The sequence below is a fragment of the Schistocerca gregaria genome, chromosome 5 (assembly GCF_023897955.1).
Source record: "Schistocerca gregaria isolate iqSchGreg1 chromosome 5, iqSchGreg1.2, whole genome shotgun sequence".
Classification (NCBI taxonomy): Eukaryota; Metazoa; Arthropoda; class Insecta; order Orthoptera; family Acrididae; genus Schistocerca; species Schistocerca gregaria.
The window spans coordinates 52,894,203-52,914,023 of NC_064924.1; the positions used below are offsets into that span (position 1 = coordinate 52,894,203).

At 39.1% G+C, this 19,821-nt stretch overlaps 1 protein-coding gene across 1 annotated transcript in view; it reads right to left on the reverse strand.

The window, feature by feature from the left end:
* Positions 1-470: 470 nt before the first annotated feature.
* Positions 471-19,821, reverse strand: part of LOC126273220 (sodium channel protein 60E-like) — a 295,045-nt gene continuing 275,694 nt past the window's right edge. Inside the window, exons 28-30 of the mRNA XM_049976764.1 lie at positions 18,798-19,017; positions 17,610-17,749; positions 471-2,592 (exon numbers count right to left, since the gene is read on the reverse strand). Of these exons, the coding sequence (XP_049832721.1) occupies positions 1,623-2,592; positions 17,610-17,749; positions 18,798-19,017 (1,330 nt within the window). The 3' untranslated portion in view covers positions 471-1,622. The remainder of the gene's footprint in view (positions 2,593-17,609; positions 17,750-18,797; positions 19,018-19,821) is intronic.

A 19,821-nucleotide genomic window follows, 5' to 3' on the forward strand; every position in this document is an offset into this window, starting at 1 on the left:
TATCAGACATGCAACATTTACTTGATATTTATGAATCATTTCCTCTCGAATAAAATGTTGCTGTCCCAAATGAAATATTTATGTGATTAGTGAGAATCAAATAATGGTTGTCATTCCCCTATGTAAAATATAGAATTTACATCACTATGACAGTAACTGTTGTACCTGAAATCATCAGTGACAGCTGACAGACTCTGTATCTCTGTGCACAAAAATAAATATTTTTCACCCGAAACCACGCACATCTCAAGCACTTAACTACAGCTCTCTGGTAAAAATTTTACTAACTATATAGGCCTTTGATTTCATTAATTTTATATATTTACATATATTACGTAATACAATAACAATATTGTCAATGATCATGGGCAATTTGGCAAAACAATTCACATAAAAGTTTACCAACTTAGCCCAACATGTCATCACATATTTGATGACAGCTATATCCCTTACAAGTTTACAAAAGCAAATTCATATGCTAACTAATTATTAAACTTTATCTAAACTGAAACTGCCATGATAAATATATTAGAATAATGCAGATTATTTGAAATGCAAATAAAACTTCATTGCCCCCAGACAATATATTTTACTCTGTTTTCTAAATTTGTTTTGAACAATGATTTTGTATTTTTCTGTTCTTTTTAGTGAATCATTTAATTATTTTCTATAAAGAGAATTTAGATTTAAAGAAAGAAAGATGTTTTAGCAGCACATAAATATGTGCCATTTCCCCAACAGCCTTAATTGAGTATCAAAACTACTTTCACCACTAACAATATGGGTCATAGAACTCTAGTATAAGTAGTATATTTCATTATTATTAGAATGATTGACTATCAAGATTTACAGGCAGTCTGTTACCTACATAGGAAGCCCATATTTTTAGTGGTAACATTATTATTAAAGCATAGTAAAAGAGGGATCATGATGATGAAAACCACATATTTACTAATGAAGTACATGACACATGAATTGACTACAGTTATAATTTAACAGTAATTGACTATCATTCATTCATCTTATAGCTCTTTCCAACTTCGTTTTTCATGATACAAAACTTTATCTACAACCGCTAAACTACCACGTACAAAATGTATTTATTTGAAGGCCCCTATCCACACTGGAACTTCTCAGTTGCATATAACCTATTCTTCCATTATAATGGAATCATAAGTCTCATAGAGAGAAATAACAACTTTTTGCAACTCACTTCTTGTGGAAATTAACCATAACAGGTAGACTTAATAACCTGTCTGAATCTCTATCTTTTATTTCTACCTTGGTCCTCATTTACAGATGTGATTTTCTAGATATAATTTTTAATTGCAACAACTAGCTCTGTTTATACCAGCATGCTGGTAACACAAAACCTCATATCCTTCAAGTGGAACTTCATAACCAATCCCCCTTCCACACATATAGAAAACAAATACATGTTCTGATGGACCTATGGCTATTATTATTATATGTGTGAAATTACCAGTATAGGAGATAGGCTACACCACCATTTGGAATGACCCATAACATCTGCCGGGGTTTACCTTCTTAAAGCAACCTTTTGTTCATCCCTCTTTTCACAGAAAGGACACCAAAAGTGAAGCACATTAATGAAGAATTCATCAGCTGCCCTTATCTTCGGAGGCTTCTTCTGATTCTCTGTGAACCAGAACATGCACAACTGTAGCATCACCTACATATCGTCCTCTTAGAGGACGCCTCTCTATTGGAGGAGGAATGGGTAGAGGATCATCAACAGCTATTGATGGTTTGCATGGTGGCAGTGACAAGCCTCCTGGTGTGAGTTTCGTTGGGTGTTTCTCTAACGGATCTACAGAAGTGTCAGATAGTGGCCTTGCTGTTGAGCTACAGTCTTTAGTACCATTCACTTCTGAAGGACACAGAGATAGGACATTACCACTTGGCAAAAGGCCTAGTGGATGCCTGTCTTTAGGAATGTTTGCAATGTCTGACATAGAACCTCTCTCAAAGAAGACAGAGTCTCTATGGCACTCCATGTCTCGTTGGTTACTAGTTTTTTCAGTCACAGGGAAGGAGGTTGTAACACAACCATTGGTGTCACTTGGCCTCATTTCAGTGAACCTTGTTTCCACTGGAGACACAACACTTTCTGGTAAGGAACTGGTCACTGCGATTGTGCTATCACTGTCTTCCTGTGAACTTGGCTGTTTGCCCACTGTAGTACTTGCACACTGTGTGTCTGGCACACTGACAGTAGTTGTGTCTATACCAACTGGTCCTGTCTCAGGCGAAGGTTCACTAACCATTATACATACATTACCATTTCCATTTGCAGCTTCTGCTAATTCATCAGCTGATACTCCACTAGCACCACCGGCCACTACTTGATGTGCACTTGATAAAAATAATAGTGGGAGATTGAGCCAAGCTCCTCCAAGCTCTGATAAGTCACTGGCATCAGAAGCTCTAGAAGACTTTCTGGATGATGCACGACTTCCACGGTGTACGTGAAGGAACGCTGAAAGGCGACTCTGCCAGCCACCGGGGCTTGATGTCTGAGTCATCTCGTCCTCCAAATCAAGGGGTTCTCTCTCCCTCTCACGTTTTAACCTGTAGGCAACAAAAATTGAGACATCAATTACACAGACACGAGTATTCGATAACAGTGACTTTCACGATGATATAATCAAATGGTAGTAGGTTTCATCACATTTCCTAGTCAATGATTCTGTCTCATACCCAGTCTTTAAGTATATTTTCTCTGCAAAAAATTAATATTTGAAGTGACTTTTAATTATCAGTTTTACAGAGGTTGGACAAAAATATGGAAACACCATGAGAAATGCATCCCTGAACTTAAATGCAGATGCTAGCCAGGCCTGGAGGTTGTGCTGTTGTATTTGACTATGAATGACACCTCTGGAATGTCCTCAATCCATTGCAAGTGTCAGGCATGGTCAGACCAGTGTAATGTGTTGTTGTGAGTGCATTATGTTGGAACTAAGCAAATTTCAATGCCAAATTGTTGGTTCTCATACCTTCTGTAACCAAGTATCCAAAATGTTTGGTGTTTCGAGGCCACCAAATCAAAGATTTATATCACAGACAGTAAAAGTGGAAAACATCCATTAAGTCACTACATGGATGAAAGTGTGTGCGGAGGTGATCATGACAGATGGTAATTGAGGAAGATTATGATAAAAAATAAGGACTTGACAGCTGTAAAATCACTTCTGAACTGAATGTTACACCAGTGAACCTTGTCAGCACCAAAACGACTCGAAGGGAGCTCCATAAGCAGGAAATTGCAGAGCGAGCTGGAATTTCAAAACCATTCATCAGTAATGCAAAAGCCTGTAACAGGAAATCACAGTGCCAAAGCTGTAAAACCTGGGCTATGGCTCAATGGAGAAAAGTCATTTGGTCTGATGAGTCTTGTTTCACACTTCTCAACTTCTTGCCGAGTTTGTCACAAGAGTGAAACATGGTTGAGGTTGGGTGATGATTTGGGCAGCATATCACGGTATTCAATGAGCCCCATGGTTACTCTGCAAGGTTGCATTACTGCCAAGGATTTTGTGATCATTTTGGCTGATCAGGTCCATCATATGGTACAATGTTTGTTCTCCAAAGGTGACACTGTGTTCTGAGACTACAAAGCTCCCGTTCATATTGCTCGCATCATCCAGGGCTGATTTTGTGAGCACGAGCAGGAACTGTTGAATACCTCTTGGACCCCTAGTTACCAGATCCTAATATTATGAGTCTTTGTGGTATACTTTGGAGTGAAGTGTGCATGATCGTTATCTATCTCCATCATTTTTACCTGGACTTGCCATTATTTTTCAGGAAGAATGGTATAAGATTCCTTTGAGAACCATACTGATCTATATTTGCCCATTCCCTGATGACTGGAAGCTTTATTTAATGTCAACGGGGTTCATAAGCTGTAATCAGCTTACTAATGTGTTGTGTTTTCAGTGTTTCCGTATTTCTGCCCATACCCTGTATTTCAGCAGCTAAGTCCTAATGGTTATATTGAAGCTAACCAATAATAGAGATGATGCAGCGAAGACAAATCAAGTGATGTTGTTTAGCATTCACATGAACTATGGTAATTACACCAAATTCAGTTAAGTGCCTTTGACATAAAATCACACTAAAATTCTTACATTAACTAAACAAAATGAATGGTCACCTTGGTCTATGAATTGCATCTTTTAGTGCTAATCAAAATGACCTTGGCCTCAGATCATAACCCAGATATCAGTCACCGTCATTGTGCCAGCAGCCTTGGCAAAGAGGATGGAGGAGAATTCAGAGGTTTAGGGCTCCTTCTAGTCTTTGGGTGGGAAACTGCCCCTAAGGGTACCTTCCCATTTTTGGAAGGGAAGCTGCCCCTAAAGGCAGAAGAATCAGCTATGATCAATGGCATGAGGATACAGATGATAACAAAAACCACTGCATTAAAGATAAATAATGTGTATTGACAGAAAACATGGCCTGCAACTGAAAAGTACCATAATAGCATTTCTGGATTAGTCTCCCATTAAGATCTCTGGGAGGGGACTGCCGAGGGTGAGTTGCCCATAGAAAAAAGATTGAAAAACCAACAAAACAGTAACATTCTACAAGTTAGAGCATGGAATGCCAGAAGTCAGGATGTGGTAAAGAAACTAGAAAATCTGGAAATAGAAGTACAAAGGCTCGGTCTAGTTACAGTGGTGGGTCAATGAAGTGAAATAGAAAGATGGTAAGCACTTATGGTCAGAATAATATCAACTGTAGCAGAAAATAATATTGTGTGAGTGATACACATAGAAAGGTAGGGCAGAGGGTGTTATTGTGAATGGTTCAGTGGTACTGTTATTCTCGTCAGAACTGAGAGAAAATGAAAATCAACAACAATAATTCAAGCATATATGCCACCATTACAAGCACAAGATGAAGAGACAGAAAGATGATGGCACTGCAAGGGTAATTCAGTGGGTGAAGGGAGCTGAAAATCTAACAATTTTGGATTGGAACACTATAGAAGGGGAAGGAAGAGAAAACGGATTCAGCAGATAAGGACTCAGTTATAGGAGTGAGAGAGGAGAAAATTCCTCGAGTTCTGTAACAAATTTCAGCTAGTAAAATAAATACGTTGTTCAAGAATCACAAGGGAGGTTTGATTTGATTTGATTTTGCAGAAACAATTTACATTGTATGGATTTTGCCATTGAATAACAGACAATTTAATAGTTTAAATTTGTTTCTTACACGATAGTTGACAGTGAAATTTTCTTAGAACCTAATTTACATTTTTCAGTCTTATATAATTATTATTTCTCCATATAGTTTAACACGGAACTTTCAGATTTTAAGTAACCTTTTTTAATTCAAGTACTCCATTACCATATAGTAACTTTTATTTTGTAATTTTTTTTTCAGTTTTTCTTTGAAGGAGGAGATTGTCTCTATGTGGTGGTGGTGGTTAGTGTTTAACGTCCCGTCGACAACGAGGTCATTGGAGACGGAGCGTAAGCTCGGGTTGGGGAAGGATTGGGAAGGAAATCGGCCGTGCCCTTTCAAAGGAACCATCCTGGCATTTGCCTGAAATGATTTAGGGAAATCACGGAAAACCTAAATCAGGATGGCTGGAGACGGGATTCAACCGTCGTCCTCTCGAATGCGAGTCCAGTGTGTTTCTATGTCTTTTATGTTTTGCGGTAATTTATTATATAATTTGATGGCACTGTACACTAAACTCTGTTGTGCTTTAGCCTTATTTTTTTCTATCCAGATGCAAATTATTGCAGTTCCTAGTTTCGTAACCATGTACAGAACCATTGTTAACACAGTGTCTCATATTTTTTTTAAAATGTACATAACATTCTGAAAAACATATTCACATGGGACAGTTAAGATTTACAGAATTTTAAAAAGTTCAAGGGAGTGAGCCATGCTGCCACTCTTGGTCATTATACGTACTGCTCTTTTCTGCAATTTGAATATAGCTTCGATATTTTTCCTGTTCACTCCCCAGAATATTATCCCATAACTAATAACAGAATGGATATACACAAAGTATATTGATCTAATACATGAAATATTGCATGCTGAAGTAAGAACTCTGAGGGCATATCATGCTGTAGAGATTCTGTTACGAAGTATTTTTACATGTTCTTCCCACTTCAACTGACTATCAACTTGTATGCCAAGAAATTTTGTGCTTTCCACCCATTGTACGGTTTCATTACCTAACTTCAGGTTATTATAATATGGTTTTTTGTTTATGTAAAAGTCCATAGCACTTGTTTTCTTAATATTAAGCATGACTTTGTTGTTAGCTGCCCACTCATATATACTTTTTAGTGTTTCTTCAGCTTTCTCTCTTAGATCTATATGTGATGTGTCACTGATTAGCACATTTGAGTCATCTGCACACAATATTGTACACCCATGCTTTATACTTTGTGGGAAATGATTAATATAAATTAGAAATAGTACTGGACTTGGACACTACCCTGTGGTACACCTATATTTATATGTTTTGGGTCAGAAACATGTTTTTCAATACAGTTGGAGTTACATGATAAATGTGTTATTTCAGTCATCTGTATTCTATTTTCTAGATATGACTGGAACCAATTTTTTTACAATGCCCCTTATTCCCAGTTCATCTAGCTTAACCAACAGTGTTTTGTGATCCACTGTGTCAAAAGCTTTGGTTAGATAGAGAAATATACCTGTTGTATAGTTTCCTTTATCGAGTATACATGAAATATGCTTTGAGACACAGTTAATACAACACCTGTAATAGCATTTTGATTAATCCAATTCATGAACTGTAAAATGGCATGTTCTGTGGAGAGACACTCTTGAAACTGAAATTGAGACCAATTTAAGTATATTATTCTGAGAGAGGATAATTATAGTTCTTGCACACAACATCTTTTCCTGTACCTTTGAGAAGGAGGTAAATTCTGAGGCTGACCAATAATTAATAATATCTGTGTTATTGCCCTTATTTTACAGCACACTGACACTATTACATTTCATATCTCATCTGACTGTGATGTATGGCATATATGACTGAATACATTCCATGCATGTGAAGAACAGGATTTTAGTAATTTAGTTGAGATATTTTCAATTCCATGGGAGTCTTTAGTTTTGAAGCAGTTAACTGCATTTCTAATTTTTTTGGCAGAGCATGAAGAAGAAATAGGGTCTGATTTGAAAGACACAGGGGATCTAGTATTAGAGTTTGAGTTTTAATAGGTCTGTACAAGAACTGTGGTGATATAAGGCAGAAAGGAAAGATAAAGATCTTTCAGAATTAGTAAAATCATGAGGTGGAGGTGGGGGGTAAGTGGCTACTAAATGATTGTTCAAAATAGAGTGCAGAATCTATGAGACTGGAGATATATTTTGGACATTTGGAAGAAATCATCTACATAATTCCAAAGGCAGGGAAACCAGATTAATGGAACTATTGTTTAATCAGCTTAACAATGAGTGAGGGGGTCCTGTCTTTTGAATAATTTAAAAGCCTGCTGTATATGGCACACAGCACTCCCCCTTTAAGTGCTGGTTTCATGACAGGAGACTTGCAGTTGCCACAGAGGTGTTCTTTCCTCTTGTGACATGTAGTGGAGCAAAGATTGTTAGCGGTATAAGCCTCCAGTGGTAGTGGTGATATGTTTTTGTGATGGGGAATGAAAATTGCACATTATTTGTGAGGAAACAGTTACTCAATATTGCTTGTTGTACTGTGTAGAATGCAAAGCAACTCTAAGTGAGTGTGATTGTCATAACTGAGACTGGCTCTATCACTGTTGACACTGTCACTCAGTTGGGTTTGTCCCTGTTTGGATTGGCCAAGGATGATAGGTTCACAAAAACTGTGTCTGAGTGAACACAGAGTTTTGGCTGTCTGTGTTGTACGAATCTGTTTTAATCTCACTTCCTGTGTGTGAATTACACACACATGAAGGTCTAGTTTATGCTGATGCCTCGTATGCTGATTATTTTGTATCTGACAGTGATCTTAATTCTGTACTTCGCATGGACGTCATCATGTCAGAGGTACTAAGGCTATGAGCAGTAGCTGTGGAGCCACCAGCGAGATGTACACGTCTTCTGGCACCACCTAGTGGCAATTGTTTGCCACTGAGCCTGAGGCTCAGGCTCATGGCGTGGCCCATTCCTTGCTGCACTTTGCAGCCATTAGTAGTGCACCACTGCAAAGCCACGTAGATTTAATTTGTTTCCGGTCTCAAGCGTTTACTGATTTGGAACTGTTGTATTGTTATGCCAACTTCACTACATACTGGACTTGTTAGTGCTTCAATCACTTCATGAACTCAGCCTGTTATGGATTTATAGGAACATATGTTTATTTCCCAGTGGCTCAGTGTACCCACTGGAGCAAGTGATGGTAGACAGTTACTACCCACACTGTGCAAGATAGAAAAGTGACAACAATGAACTTTCTCAATGTACTGTTTCATTTAGTGAACCATGGATTCTGAGTTTGTCAAGCTGTGGCAGCAGCAGTTGCAGATCCAGCAGCAACAGCATCAGCAGGAACAGTACACATATCTTTTACAGTTTCTGCAAAATCAATGACTGGTGGCAGCTGTTGTTTTCACATCTCCCCCTCAACCATTTGTTTCCTTCGACACCACAAACGAGATATGGGAGGTCTGTTTATGGTAGTTTGAACTGCACTGTAAGAGAAGTCAAACTGATGATCCTGAATGCCATTGTGCTCTGTTACTGTCACCTGTCATCTAGTATTAAGTGCTGCAAAAATTACATCCACTCTTGGACCCAAGTAGTTTGAAGTTTCATTATGTTTGCAGTTTGCTGACTGAATACTAGGCCACCAAATGCATGCCATTGCAGCTAGGCTCAAGTTCATCCAGCGTGTTATACAAAGTAAGCAAAACAATCCTAAGCAGCATGGGTAGCTGCTTTAGAAGATTTAGATCACAAGTGTGATTTTGCCTGTTAAAAGTTGGCATGTCTTATGCAGTTTCTTTAATTTAGGATGTTATAATCTGCCTGGCTATGGATTGAGAGGTAAGTGCAAAGGCTTAATAAACCTTGGATCATACTTTGAATGATGTGTTAAAAATTGCTAAGGCATATGAAGTGACTGCCTCAGCACAAGCTCTGTTCAATGATTCTCCTGGTTTTACCACTGTTAGTAGCGGTAGTCATTGCCATACTCTTCAATCAACTGATGGCTCCTAGCAAAAGTCATTATCCCATTTATCAAGATCTTGAGTCTGGTGACAAGGAATTGTGTTCATTGTTCAACTGTTACTCTCAGACAAGGTCATCATTTGGTTCACCAAGCTCTTAGGCATCCAGTAGTCTAGTGCCAGGGAATTCAATAGTTTGTGCTTCCTCACCCTCCATGTTGGCAGACGCACAAAGATGAAAGTGCTTGGTTTGGTGTCAGTATATCCTAATATGAGCAGTGGCTCCTGAAGGATTTTCCTCCCAGTAGTTGTATGACAACAAGTCATGCCATAAAATTGCGTCCATAGTGCAGCCCTTATCATCACTGGCATCACCACCTACACAGTGACATCTGCTTTGCTTGCCGCAAGCCAGGCATGTCATGTTGCAATTGGACGTCAATGGTGTGATAGTGGAATTCCAGTTAGACAGTGATGTGGCCGTGTCCCTCATTAATGGGGATTCTTACTTGCGCAATGGCCCCCTGCTGCTGTGTGCACCACTGCACAAAAATGCTAATGTACAATTGCCAGCAATCCTGCTGCACTGTCAAATTATGGTGCAACCTAAGTGAAGAAACATAGCTCAGCAACTAACCTTCCTTGTAGTTAAATATTTAATGATAACTAACATTTTTGTTTTGAGTTGCACGCAATTTTCAGGTTCCAAATTCAGGATCAGGTGAATCTAATTTCTAATGTGTTTCCATTTGCGGAACTGAATACACTGAATAAAAATTTCAAACAGGCATTTGAGCCTACCTTAGGTTGTGCTACAAATTTTTAGGCACACATCTCTTTGAAGCATTTGGCAGTGCCTAAGTTCTGTAGAGCCCATCTGAAACTGTTTGTCATGTATGAAAAAGTTAAGGCAGAACTAGAAAGATTGCAGACTCTGGCTGTTATCTCCCCAGTCTTGTCTAATCAGTAGGCGATGCCTATGTTATTGTACAAGAGCATAATGGGTCACTTCAGATTTGTGGTGATCATTAATGCCCAGGCAAATGTTGCTTTGTACCCAATCTCTAGGCAAGAGGAACTGATATCTAAATTTGCTGGAGGTAAGTAATTTTCAAAATTTTATCTCACTGACGCATTGCTGATGAGCCTACAACACACGTCCTAGTGCTTAATATCCCATTTGGCATGTACATGTATGACAGATTGCCATTTGGGGTCTCTAGTGCTCCCAAAAGTTTTCAGAGGTATCTGGAACAGCTCATCAAGGGCATCCCTAATATTGTCAATTATTTGGATGATTTGTTAGTTATGCGGACCACATCATAGCAGCAATTGCATAGTTTATGACTTTTGTGTGAGCTGCTGGAAGCCAATGGCTTGTGTTGTCATCTACCAAGTGTAATTTCTTCCAGCCAGGGGTGAAGTGTATGGGCCACATATTAAATAAAGACAGGATTAGACCCACATGAGATCATATGATAACCATTATTAATTAATTAAGAATTGCAATGTTCTCTGGCCAGAGTCAATTATTATGCGAAATTCATTTCAAATGCTGCCTGTATTTCCCACCCGCTTAACCAATTATGTAAAAAGAATGCTCCGTTTGTGTGGTCAGAGGTGTGTCAACAGACATTTGTGAAGCTTAAAATGTGTCTTAGATCAGCCCCTTGTTTGGCGACATTCCAGCTGGGCAAACAGTTCACAATGGCCACAGAAGTGTTTGATTGTGGTGTAGGTGCCATCCTGTTACATAAATTTGCAATGGCATGGAACAACCTATCATGTTTGCACATAAGACACTGAAATCAGCACCGAAAAATTAATCACAGATTAAAAAAGAGGTGTTGGCCATCATTTGTGGTGCCCAGAAGTTGCATGCCTATCTCTATGATACCCAGTTTCATTTGATTGTGGACTACAAGCCCTTATTGTCGTTGTTTGGCCCCTATGCAAAACTTCGAGATAAAATGGTGCAGTGGCTGCAATGGTGGATGTTGTTTCTTAGTAACTACAATTATGACATCCATTACAGAACAACCACACTGCACTCTGAAGCCACTGCCCTGCCTTGTTGCAGTGTGGCCCTGATGCCAATTCTGAAAGTCATGAAATGCTGTGTTTTGCCTTGGACACAAACCAGCAGCACACCCCTGATGAGTTTTCCATTACAGCAGGTGACAGGGGCAAAGACCAGCAAATAATACAGGATGTTGGCTGCAAGTTACAAATAGTTTAAGGGAGTTTACACAAGGATTCAGCTGCAGCTGATGTACAGCTACAAGTGAGTGGCCGTCTTTTCTAATTTTTGTTTATTTTTTCCATCCCGCATTTTTTCATTTTCATAATACCATTGGAGTATTTAAAAATATGAAATCTATATTGGCATGTATTTCAGTGACTAGTAAGGAGAAGAATGCAAACAAAGTAACACAAATAGAAAATTATTCTAGTGATCAGTATTTATTTGTATGATCAGTTCTGTAATCAAAATAACACAACAGAAAATCTGAGATGGAATAACAGTTCATATTGATTGCTACTCATCACATGCAAGGGGTGCTTAGTGACAGGCAGGCACAATCAAAATGACTGTTAGATATTATTCATCTTCTGGACTAAGACCTTCATCAGATGTAGACAACAGAGCTCACACACATGCACACCTCACACACACAAGGCCACCACTGTCTCCAGGCCTTAGCACGTGGAAACGACAGTGGCCACATGTATGTGAGTGTGCTTCTGTGACTATGTGTGAGTTTTGTTGTCTCATCATGAACTTAGTCTGATAGCTGAATAATATCTAAAATATTTTCCATTGTACCTGTCTGCCACTCAACAGCCCCTCTATGTGGTGAGTAGCAGTCTATCCTGTTCATACTGTTGCAGTTCTGCAGTCAGGTACTGCACTTCTATCAAAAAACAGCACCAAAATGAAAAAAAATAATAGACCACCAAAGCGAGAAACATAATAAACCACTAAACCACAATAAAATGTTAATTCCTAATCATTATCTAGTTAAACAGTAGGTAAGGAAAACTGAGTCAAAGTTGTATCAGGACTGTGGTGTATCTGTCCTCTATGAAATACAACTTTTCATATCAGTATGGAACTGAACAATATTATGACAAGGAAAGTTGCTACTCACCATATAGCAGAGACGCTGAGTCACAGATAAGCACAAAAAAAAGACAGTCGCAAAAAAGCTTTTGGCCATTAAGGCTTTTGACAGTAATAGATGTAGACACACAATCACACACACATGCAAATGCATCTCACACGCACGACTGCAGTCCCAGGCAACCACCCCACACTGTGAGCAGCAGCACCAGTGCATGATGGGAGTGGTGACTGGGTGGGGTAAGAAGGAGGCTGGGGCCGGGTGGGGGACAGTGAAGTGCTCCTGGCCTCAACCTTTTTTAGTCACAGTGCCCACCCATCCAACCCCTTCCCTGTTTCCATTCCAGCACTACACAGCCATCATTCCACCATCACACTCAGTCATTTGACTTCCCTTTCTGCTACTTCCCCTTCCCACCTCTCCCCTGCCCTCTGTCAAACCTTTAGCTCTTCACTGTCCACCACCCCCATCATACTATGCCTCCCCCTCCCCACCCCAGCCTCCTTACCCCAGTAACCCCAGTCACCAGTCCCATCATGCACTGGTGCTGCTACTCACAGTGTGGTTTCAGTTGAATAAAACTGCAGTCATGTGTGTGAGTTGCGGTTGTGCATGCGTGCTTTTTTCTATCCTAACCCAGTGCTGTTTACCTTTGTTACTATTTTCTTTTGCATAACTATACTCAATGTCCATACTTTCTCTTCTTTCCTGTGTTTCTCTTGTCGTCTACAAACCGCACTGCATGCTCTACTTATGAGACACACTGTATCATCCATCTCAGCCGCGCACAACAGATAGCTACAAATCCACACTGATTGTTGGTGCAGCATCTTATGTTCCACATTACTCCCATGGATAAAATTAATCCTATACTTCCCAATTAATCACTCTCCCTGTATCAATCTCCCATATTTTCATCTTGTTTCCCCCTTTTGCATCCTTTTCATGAATTTTCACATGTATTTGTGTGTATTTTTGTGAAATTTATAGCCTTACTGCCATTGAACACTACTTTCCCCGACACCTGAGGGATTCAAAACCAATAACCTCCTTCATAGTCGCCATGACCAACACTATCCTCACATAAATTACTTCTCCTCTGAAGGCATCACCTACAAACAAATCCAGGGTATGGCTATGGGCACCCACACGCCACCATCCTATGGCAACCTATTCATGGGTCATCTACAGGAATTCTTCCTAACAACCCAGAATCCTAAACTTCTCACGTGGTTCATCTGGATTGAGGGTGAGGACACCATATCCATATTCCTCCAGAACCTAAACAGCTTCTCCCCCATTTGCTTCACCTTGTCCTACTCAACCCTAAATGTTGACCTCTAAGATGGCTCCATCCGTCCATATCAAACCTACTAACCACCAACAATACCTCCACTTTGACAGCGGCCACCCATTCCATACAGCCTAGTCACCCGTGGTCATTGCATCTGCAGTCATGAATGATCTCTCTTGAAATGTACCAAAGGTCTCACTGAACCCTTCACAGACCGTAGTTATCCTCTCAACCTGGCACTAAAACAAATATCCTGTGCCTTGTCTTTCTAGTTTCCCACCGCTTCCCAAATTCCCACCATCCAGCCACAGAAAAGCATTTAACTCAGTACCATCCAGGAATGGAGCGACTGAATTACATTCTCCTTTCGAGTAGCTCTCATCATGCCCTGAAATGAGAAATGTCCTGCCCACTATCCTTCGCACCCCTCCCACAGTGGTATTCCGCTGTCCACCAAACCTACACAATATACTCATTCATCCTTACACAACCCCTGCTCCCAACCTCTTACCTCATGGCTCATACCTCTGTAATAGACCTAGAGGAAAGACCTGTACCATACACCCTCCAGTCCGGTCACTAGCATCACCTACCCCATCAAATGCAGGGCTACCTGTGAAACCAGTCATGTGATCTACAAGCTAAGCTGCAATCACTGTGCTGCATTCCCTTTGGGCATGACAACCAGCAAGTTGACTGTCTGCATGAATGGCGACCGACAAATTGTGTCCAAGAAACAAATGGACCATTCTGTTGCTGAACATGCTGCCAAATATGACGTCCTTCATTTCAATGACTGCTTCACAGCCTGTGCCATATGGATCCTTCCCACCAACACAAGCTTTTCTGAATTGGACAGTTGGGAACTCTCCCTTCAATACATCCTATATTCCTGTTACTTTCCTGGCTTCAACCTTTGTTAGTCACTGTCCTCATCCATTCAGCCCCTTCCCTGTTCCGATTCCAGCACTACACAGCCATCATTCCACCACCACACTAAGTCTTTTGACTTCAATCCTTTTCCGCTACTTCCCTCCCTCTTCCCTGCCCACCGTCTAACCTGCAGGACTTCACTGTCCCCCCCCTCCCCCATAGTATACCTCCCCTCCCCACCCCAACCTCCTCCTTACCACCACCTAGTTGCCACTCCCATCATGCACTGGTGCTGCTGCTCACAGTGTGATTTCAGTTGCCTGAGACTGCAGCTGTGTGTCTGAATTGCATTTGCATGTGTGTGTGTGTGTGTGTGTGTGTGTGTGTGTGTGTGTGTGTGTGTGTGTGTGTGTGTGTGTGTGCGTATGTGCCTACATCTATTGTTGCCAAAAGCCTTAATGGCCAAAAGCTCTATTTGTGACAATCTTTCTGTTGCACCTATTTGCGACTCAGCATCTCTGCTATATGATAAATAGCAATTTTCCTTTTTATAATATATTTTCACATTAGTATTTGTTATGCATTACTTCCCACAATGAAATTCCAAGAGAACCTTCAGATGAAGACACTTTACACCAATTGAAGTTTCACTCTCAAGCTTTTCTGAAGTCCAAGATTATCATAAGGAAGTGACCAAAAATGTGAATAATGTGGTCTTTTCCAGGACAGTGGCTATGTTGTAGTGACATACCAATAATCAAACAGTGTGTAGTAGGAATAACAGATCTATTAATGAAACTTAGTATGTTCAAATATGTCATCAAAATAGTTCTTTATCAATTTCTATTATTTTATTCAATCTAGACCATGTCATGATTCTTCAGCATGGTATTATTAGACACAAGTAACCTTGGCGAAGATCAGTCTGGATTCCACAGAAATGTTGGAACCCGTGAGACAATACTGACCCTACGCCTTATCTTAGAAAACAGATTAAGGAAAGGCAAACCTACATTTCTAACATTTGTAGACTTAGAGAAAGCTTTTGAGAATGTTGACTGGAATACTCTCTTTCAAATTCTAAAGGTGGCAGGGGTAAAATACAGGGAGTGAAAGGCTATTTACAATTTGTGCAGAAACCAGATGGCAGTTATAAGAGTCGAGGGGCATGAAAGGGAAACAGTGGTTGGGAAGGGAGTGAGACAGGGTTGTAGCCTGTCCCAAATGTTATTCAATCTGTATATTGAGCAAGCAGTAAAGGAAACAAAAGAAAAATTTGGAGTAGGTATTTAAGTCCATGTGGAAGAAATAAAAACTTTAAGGTTTGCGATGACATTGTAATTCTGTCAGAGACAGCAAAGGACTTGGAAGAGCAGTTGAACAGAATGGACAGTGTCTTGAAAGGAGGGTATAAGATGAACATCAACAAAAGCAAAACGAGGATAATGGAATGTAGTCGAACTAAGTCAGGTGATGCCGAGGGAATCAGATTAGGAAATGAGACACTTAAAGTAGTAAAGGAGTTTTGCTATTTGAGGAGGAAAATAACTGATGATGGTCAAAGTAGAGAAGATATAAAATGTAGACTGGCAATGGCAAGGAAAGCGTTTCTGAAGAAGAGAAATTTGTTAACATCAAGTATAGATGTAAGTGTCAGCAAGTCGTTTCGGAAAGTATTTGTATGGAGTGTAGCCATGTATGAAAGTGAAACATGGACGATAAATAGTTTGGACAAGAAGAGAATAGAAGCTTTCGAAATGTGGTGCTACAGAAGAATGCTGAAGGTTAGATGGGTAGATCACATAACTAATGAGGAGGTATTGAGTAGAATTGGGGAGAAGAGGAGTTTGTGGCACAACTTGACAAGAAGAAGGGACCAGTTGGTAGGACATGTTCTAATGCATCAAGGGATCACAAATTTAGCATTGGAGGGCAGCATGGAGGGTAAAAACAGTAGAGGGAGACCAAGAGATGAATTCACTAATCAGATTCAGAAGGATGCAGGTTGCAGTAAGTACTGGGAGATGATGAAGCTTGCACAGGATAGAGTAGCATGGAGAGCTGCATCAATCCAGTCTCAGGACTGAAGACAACAACAACAGCAACAACAAATACTTCAGTATGTTACTTCCAAAAATAAGCTGAAGTGACCTGTTTAGCCTGAAGAGTAATATACAAGTTACTGAAATCAAACACAACAGTCATTTCAGGCTCACTAAACAAAGAGAATATTTACCTGAATCTATGTGCCATACTTGACTCAGAGAAGTTGGCCTTACAGAGATTTAACTTAGTGTAAGATGCAGCCTTCTTGCAATTAATAATGTTTTTCTCTATAGATTTTGATAGATGCTCTACGTTTGTGGAACTGGTAGTATGTAAAACAACTGCATTGCAATGGTGTTGGGGAAGTAGTATTTTCATCGCTGAAATGCATACATTTTGTTCTTTTTCAAACAAAATTGTAATCTGACATAATCTTGGGCTGTAAGGTTCTCACTTGCCAGAAATCTTATAGGTGTTCTTCATGAATTAAAATAAGGCAGAAAACAGCTGTCAATGAAGACTGTGTTTTAATTGTACCACTCTTCACCCTGATGTGTTTGCTTTAGTTTCAAGATCTACAAAACTTCACGCATTTTTACCTATTTGAATGCAGTTTAAAATAGCACTCTCTTTTATTCTCTTACCTCATGTGGCCAACTATACTCTATGTTAGCTATTGTGACAGATAATGCACCATAAGACTATGTGTAAGAATATCCTAAATATGAACAAAACTTCATTAAAAAAATCTGATGGTATGATGAGCAGTTCCTTTCAATGGATGCACTTAACCTTAAGCTTTTGGAAACACATCAGTGTTTCTTGAAAGCTTGTGTTAAACATATGCAGTCAGAACTGTTGAGGACTAAAGCATATCATTCAGAGAGCAAGTACAGGAGAAACTCACTACACAAAGTGTAAGTGTTTTATTTAACATCTTTGAAGTTGTTTATTCATGTGTTCACACTGCTTTGTCATCTTTTCATTTCATTCTTTTTATTCCATCTTTTAAAAACAAATTTTGGAATTGTTTTCTCTTTGCATAAACCATATGAAAGTTCTGACTTTCCTGTCTTATGACATTAAACTCACCTTACATATTCCCTAAAGGCCCTCTGGATTGTCCTGGCTGCTTTATCTTGTCGTTTCCATATCCTCGTAGAAGACACAATCTCCAGTTCCTTTCTTGTGGGGAACTGTTTCTTGAATTTTATGTCCATCTGATCTTGCAACTGCAATTTTAAAACATTAATGCAGAGGGAGGTGTTTAGCAGTAACACTGACAACAATATTAAGGTAATTAACTGTCATCTTACATATGGAATTTGTTACATTTACAAAATATATTTTTATTTTGCCACCCTCTCATGCCGCCACCCCCTGACACTATCATTTTAATGAACTTGAATAGTACCATATAAATGACGTGGCTGTACGAACCACACACACACACACACACACACACACACACACACACACACACACACACACACACACACATATGCAAACCTTCAAGCAGCTGATGATGACGATGGGATGTTGGGAGGAAAAGTAGTACAAAAGCCACAAATAAGCAGCATGAGTAGTGGAACATGTGCAAGATTGGATATGCGCAAAAGATAAGTATGTATTAATACATTTCAATATGGGGCTAAATTTTGTGACGTAAGATGGTGATATGCAGAATAATATATTTTCACAAGCTCTTCATCCTCTGCAGGACCACCAGGAAGATATATTTGTACTACTATGGTGGGTAATGACTCTGTGTCTATCTCAACTATGATAATCTGTTTCTTACACAGTTTGTAGCAGTTCACCCACATTCCAGTTTTCTTGTTCGTTGTTTGAATTACTACTGCATAACTCTTATTTCATTTTGTGTTGATAACCATCTACTCACCTAACTAGAAGTCTTGTTTTTCCTGCTACTCAATTTTACTAATTTCCCACACATGTAATTTCAAGTTAACCATTTTTCTTTTTATGTTCTCTAATAGACCGACACGATGAAGGTATCTAACATTCCATGTTCTGATCAACAGAATTTATCTCCTCTACTGTTTCCTCTTCTTGATTTCTCCCTATTCCTTCCATCTGCTTCTTCTTTCCTCCTTCCTTTATCTTTAAATTCTTTTCACTGTGGCATTCTTACTTTCTGACAGTACTGGATTATTAAGTGCACCTCACACACAAATGTACTAATATTTTATTAGATACCTCTAAAAATGAAGATCTATGTTGGAAGAAATATATAAGGTCTAGTAAGCATAAACTCACCTTTTTAAACTCTTCAGTTTCTTCTACATGTCCAAGAACATATTTAACTAAGGCATGCAAAATATCTAAACAATGAATCTTGTTGCCTCGAGCGATTGGAAGATTAAAGCTGACAAGTGCCACAATATTTGGTTTAGGAATACCCAGTGGTGGATCAAGACTTGCAATGAAGTCTGAAAGTTGTGAAAAACGAATGAACTGTGTTGCATGTGGATCATACCTGAAACAAAGGAATGCAATATATACAACTTTGTAATCCATTTATCTTTTGTATCTCTATCAAATAATCTTATGTTGACCTTCAGTAATAATTGGAATGCATTATACGTGATAAACTTTAGAGAAAGTTTGCATTGCTCTGACTGAGACTTGTTTACAGAAAGACAGCTCAACATAGGTTTCTGAAATCTCTTTATCAACTAAATGTAGAATGCTCATTAAAATTATCTGAGTTGTCCATTTTCTATAAATGTAGAGATATGCACTTTGAAACAAAGCGAAGGAAAAGCACAATAACATGAAAGTGTTCCGAACATCATGAGCTAGAGTGCAAGAGACCCTACTGATGAAAGCCATGTAAAGTCAGAAGGAAGACATACCAACAAAGAAATAATGTAATCACTCATAAGACTGTGCCAATAATAACCATGTGTAGGTAAGAGTGAATATCAGATGTCTCTTTTGTGAGAATCCATATGATTTATGCACACTTATTATTACAGTTTGAAGCTACAATATTAATTCAGATTAAGAAGCAAGTCTTCAGACTTTATTGGCAGGTATGTTCAATATATGGCTCTCAGGTCTGCTATCTGACATTCTGAATGGGTTCTTTATGTTCCTATATTTTGTGAAATAGAGAAATGTCTTCCCAAACACTGAAGTTTAATACATTTATGATGTATATCTAACACATTTAGATGAATTTTATTTGATAGGAGCTATATGTCCATGGATGATAAATTAATTTTTCCTTGAAAATCTTATTTTATGTTCAATTACTTTTTAATATGCTTATTCAGTG